The following is a 4,458-nucleotide window of genomic DNA, read 5'->3' as shown; positions in this document are numbered from 1 at the left end:
AACGGATAGTTTTTTGCCCATTTTAATTACCTTTTATGCTTCCTAAAATTGCTCTAACGGCTCTTTATCTGCCTAAATTATTTTCTCTTGCTTCTAATGCTGTAAAATGCTTAAAATGGTGAAAGAAATTGCAGATTAAATAGAGATCAAACGTGAGATCAAATAGAAGAGAGAGGATCCGAAATCTGCACGAAAAAGCCTGAGATCAACGAGATATTCGAAAGAAAAAGAAAAGAGGATCCAAAATCCACACGTGAGATTGTGAAAGAGATTCAAGAGTTTTCAAAGAGAAGATTTGTCACGCTTATTATTTCAACCTTGATCTAGAGATCGTTCAAAGTCTTCAAGGGATCTTCAATCAACGATCATCCTCTTCTCAAGCATTCGTTCAAGCGTTCATCCATCTTGAGAAAATTCAAAAAGGGTTTCTTCATTTGAGTAAAGTTTTTATTGTTATATTCGCTCATTTAAGGAGCTGTTATTGTATTAATTTGTGCTTTAAATTCTCTTACTCTTGTAAGTAATTGTTCTTGTTTTTGGAGGGTTTCCAAAATAAGGAAAGATTGATCCGAACCTGAAATCGGAGTGTTTTGGGTTTACTTGTACTCGGAAAATAAGTGATCTAGCTTGGGATAGCTAGTGTCGGAGTTTCCGACGTTTTGTATTCGGGTTGAATACAAAGTATAGTGGATTGAAATTCCCAAGCAGGATCTTGGGGAGTGGATGTAGGTGCAAGGTTAGCACCGAACCACTATAAATTCTTGTGTTTGTGGTGTGCTTTATCGCTTCACTTTATTTCTTTATTATATTCTTACATTCCTGCTTTAGGTAATTAATATTGAATTAAAGTCTTTGTTTTGTTCTTCATAAGTAATCAGTTGGGCTTAAAATTTTTAGAAACCCAATTCACCCCCCCTCTTGGGTTGCATAGCTGGGCAACAAGTGGTATCAGAGCCGGTGCTCTAGCCCTTCTTTGATCTAACAATCAAAGAGCCAAAGATCTATGGCAACCCATGTCGGTACTTTTCTAGCCGAGGGGCAATCTACAAACCGACCTCCACTTTTCAATGGGTCTAATTACACCTATTAGAAAGCTCGGATGAAGATATTCATACAAGCACTCGACTATGATATGTGGAGTATCATAGTGAACGGTCCTCACACACCCACCAAGATTATAGATAGTGAGGAGTCAACCAAACCCGAAAAAGAATGGGATGAGGTTGACAAGAAATTGGCGCAATTAAATGCCAAAGCCATGAATGTCCTTTATTGTGCACTATATGCAAGTGAATTTAATCGCATTTCTACTTGTGCATCTGCTAAAGAAATATGGGATAGGTTAGAAGTAACCCATGAGGGAACAAATCAAGTAAAAGAGTCTAAAATAAACATGCTTGTACATAAATATGAATTGTTCAAAATAGAGCATGATGAGTCCATAACTGCTATGTTTACTCGTTTTACTGACATAATCAATGGTTTAAAGAGTCTTGGCAAATCTTATACTAACAGTGAACTTGTAAGGAAGATTCTCAAGTCACTGCCAAGAACTTGGGAAGCCAAGGTGACTGCCATCCAAGAAGCAAAAGACTTGAACACTCTACCTCTAGAAGAGCTTCTTGGATCCTTGATGACTCATGAACTTAGCATGAAGCAACATCAAGAGGATGAAGTCAAAAAGAAAAGAACCATTGCCCTCAAATCCACAACTTCGCCTGATTATGAAATGGATGACTCTGAAGATGAAGAACAGGATGAAGAGATGGCACTCATCACCTGGAAATTTAAGAAGTTTTTAAGAAAAAAGAAACAGGGGATGAGAAAGAAATTCACAAAAGGGGATCAAAGCAAAGAAAAAGAGAAAGATCAACCCCTTATATGCTACGAGTGCAAGAAGCCGGGACATTTCAGATCCGAATGTCCACAACTGAAGAAAGGTCTCAAGAAGTTCAAAAAGAAGGCAATGATGGCTACTTGGAGTGCGAGTGATGACTCAAGCTCCGACGAGAAAACCTCAACAGAACAAGCCAACCTGTGCCTGATGGCACACGAAAATGAGGTAACTTCTGAATCCACTAGTGAATTTACTTTTGAAGAATTGCATGAAGCATTCTATGATTCAATTGATGAATTAAAGAAACTAGGGAAGAAAAACAAAGAACTGAAATTGAAAAATCAGTCCTTAGTAAAACAAGCTGAAAACCTTTCAATTGAAAAATTCACATTGATTAAAGAAAATCAAAACTTTAAGGATGAAATTAACAAGCTGAAATCTATAGTAGATAAGTTCACCTTAAGTTCAAACAAACTAAATATGATCCTTGATAATCAGAAAGCTATATATGATAAGGCTGGACTTGGCTATAAACCCCTGAAGAAACAAAAATTTCTGAAGGATATTTATGTAAATTATTCAAGTAATAAGTCTACAAATATTACTTGTTTCAAATGTGGAAGAATAGGACATAAATCATACACATGTCTTATTAACAAATATGCAAACACAAAGAAAATATGGGATCCAAAAGGAACCATCTTGACTAACCTAAAAGGACCCAAGAAAGCTTGGGTACCTAAGACAGAAACTTGACCTTTGCTTGCAGGTGTGTCTAGCATCCCAAGAAGGAAACAGAAAATGGTATCTTGACAGTGGATACTCGAGACACATGACTGGTGATGAATCACAATTCATCACGCTTGATGCTAAGGATGGAGGGATGGTCACCTTTAGAGATAATGGCAAAGGAAAGATCATCGGGATAGGTAACATTGGTATCACTCCCTCCAAATACATTGAGAATGTTTTATTAGTTAAAGGTTTAAAGCATAACTTACTTAGCATTAGTCAATTCTGTGATAAAGGGTATAAAGTAGTTTTTGAATCATCTGTTTGCATTGTGACGAGTCCTATTAACGATGGCATTAAATTTATAGGACATAGGCATGGCAATGTTTATATGGTAGATTTGAATGATTTAGCCAAATTAGACATGCAATGCCTAGTATCTTTGAATGCTAAAATTAATGAGACTAGTTGGCTGTGGCATCGTAGACTTGCACATATTAGCATGCATTCTCTTTCAAAATTAATTAAAAAGGATTTAGTTCTCGGTTTGCCAAAATTGAATTTTGAAAAGGATAGAATCTGTAATGCATGCCAATTAGGTAAACAAACTAGAGTTTCATTTAAATCCAAAAATACTGTTTCAACTTCTAGACCTTTAGAGCTCTTACATATGGACTTATTTGGACCAACAAGAACCACTAGTCTAGGAGGAAAATGATATGGCTTTGTAATAATAGATGATTACTCTCGTTTTACTTGGGTTTTCTTTTTAGCTCACAAAAATAAAACTTTTCATATTTTCACTAAATTTCATCGAAAAGTCACTAATGAAAAAGGGTTTTCAATTCAAAATATTAGAAGTGATCATGGAACTGAATTTGAAAATCATGACTTTGAAAATTTTTGTGATGAAAATGGAATAGGCCATAACTTCTCTGCTCCTAGGACATCCCAACAGAATGGGGTAGTTGAAAGGAAAAACAGAACCTTAGAAGAAATGGCCCGTACCATGCTCTGTGAAAGCAACCTTCCAAGATATTTTTGGGCGGAAGCGATTAACACAGCATGTTACATTTTAAATCGTGCTTTAATTAGATAATTTTTAAAGAAAACTCCCTATGAACTTTGGAAAGGAAGAAAACCAAATATTGCATATTTTCATGTTTTTGATTGCCGATGTTTCGTATTAAATAATGGCAAAGAAAAACTTGATAAATTTGATGCAAAATCAGATGAAGCAATCTTTCTAGGTTACTCCTCCACTAGTAAAGCATTTAGAGTTTTCAACAAAAGAACTTTAGTAGTTGAGGAGTCCATACATGTTGTTTTTGATGAATCTAACGATCTTCCTTCAAGGAAGAATGAGGGTGTTGATGATGCAGATCCACTAATAGAAGGTATGAAGGAGATTACTCTGAAAGATTCAGCAACTCCAGAAGACAAAGATCAAGAAGACGAACAAAATGAGAAAGGTGAAGAAACTCAAGAACAACCTCAAGGTACAAATGACCTACCCAAGGAATGGAGGTATGTTCACAACCACCCTAAGGAGTTAATTATTGGTGATCCTAAGCATGGGGTAAAAACATGTTCTTCACTTAGAGATGTACTTAATCATTGTGCTTTTGTATCTCAACTTGAACCTAAAACTTTTGAAGAAGCTGAAAATGATCATAACTGGATTAATGCTATGCAAGAAGAACTTAATCAATTTGAAAGAAATAATGTTTGGACCTTAGTGACAAGACCTAAAGATTATTCAATAATTGGCACAAAATGGGTCTTTAGAAACAAATTAGATGAGCATGGAAATGTAATTAGAAATAAAGCAAGACTGGTTGCTAAGGGATATAATCAAGAAGAAGGAATTGATTTTGATGAAACCTTTG

At 35.6% G+C, this 4,458-nt stretch overlaps 1 protein-coding gene across 1 annotated transcript; it reads left to right on the top strand.

The window, feature by feature from the left end:
• Positions 1–1,258: 1,258 nt before the first annotated feature.
• Positions 1,259–3,055, top strand: LOC140858820 (uncharacterized). Its single transcript, XM_073260101.1, has 2 exons — positions 1,259–1,963; positions 3,038–3,055. The coding sequence occupies exons 1-2, from the start codon at positions 1,259–1,261 to the stop codon at positions 3,053–3,055; spliced, it is 723 nt and encodes a 240-aa protein (XP_073116202.1).
• The last annotated feature ends 1,403 nt before the right edge of the window (positions 3,056–4,458 follow it).

The sequence above is a fragment of the Elaeis guineensis genome, chromosome 6, assembly GCF_000442705.2.
Source record: "Elaeis guineensis isolate ETL-2024a chromosome 6, EG11, whole genome shotgun sequence".
Classification (NCBI taxonomy): Eukaryota; Viridiplantae; Streptophyta; class Magnoliopsida; order Arecales; family Arecaceae; genus Elaeis; species Elaeis guineensis.
The sequence above is the reverse complement of the archived record's forward strand: the minus strand, read 5'-3'. Positions and strand labels throughout refer to the sequence as shown.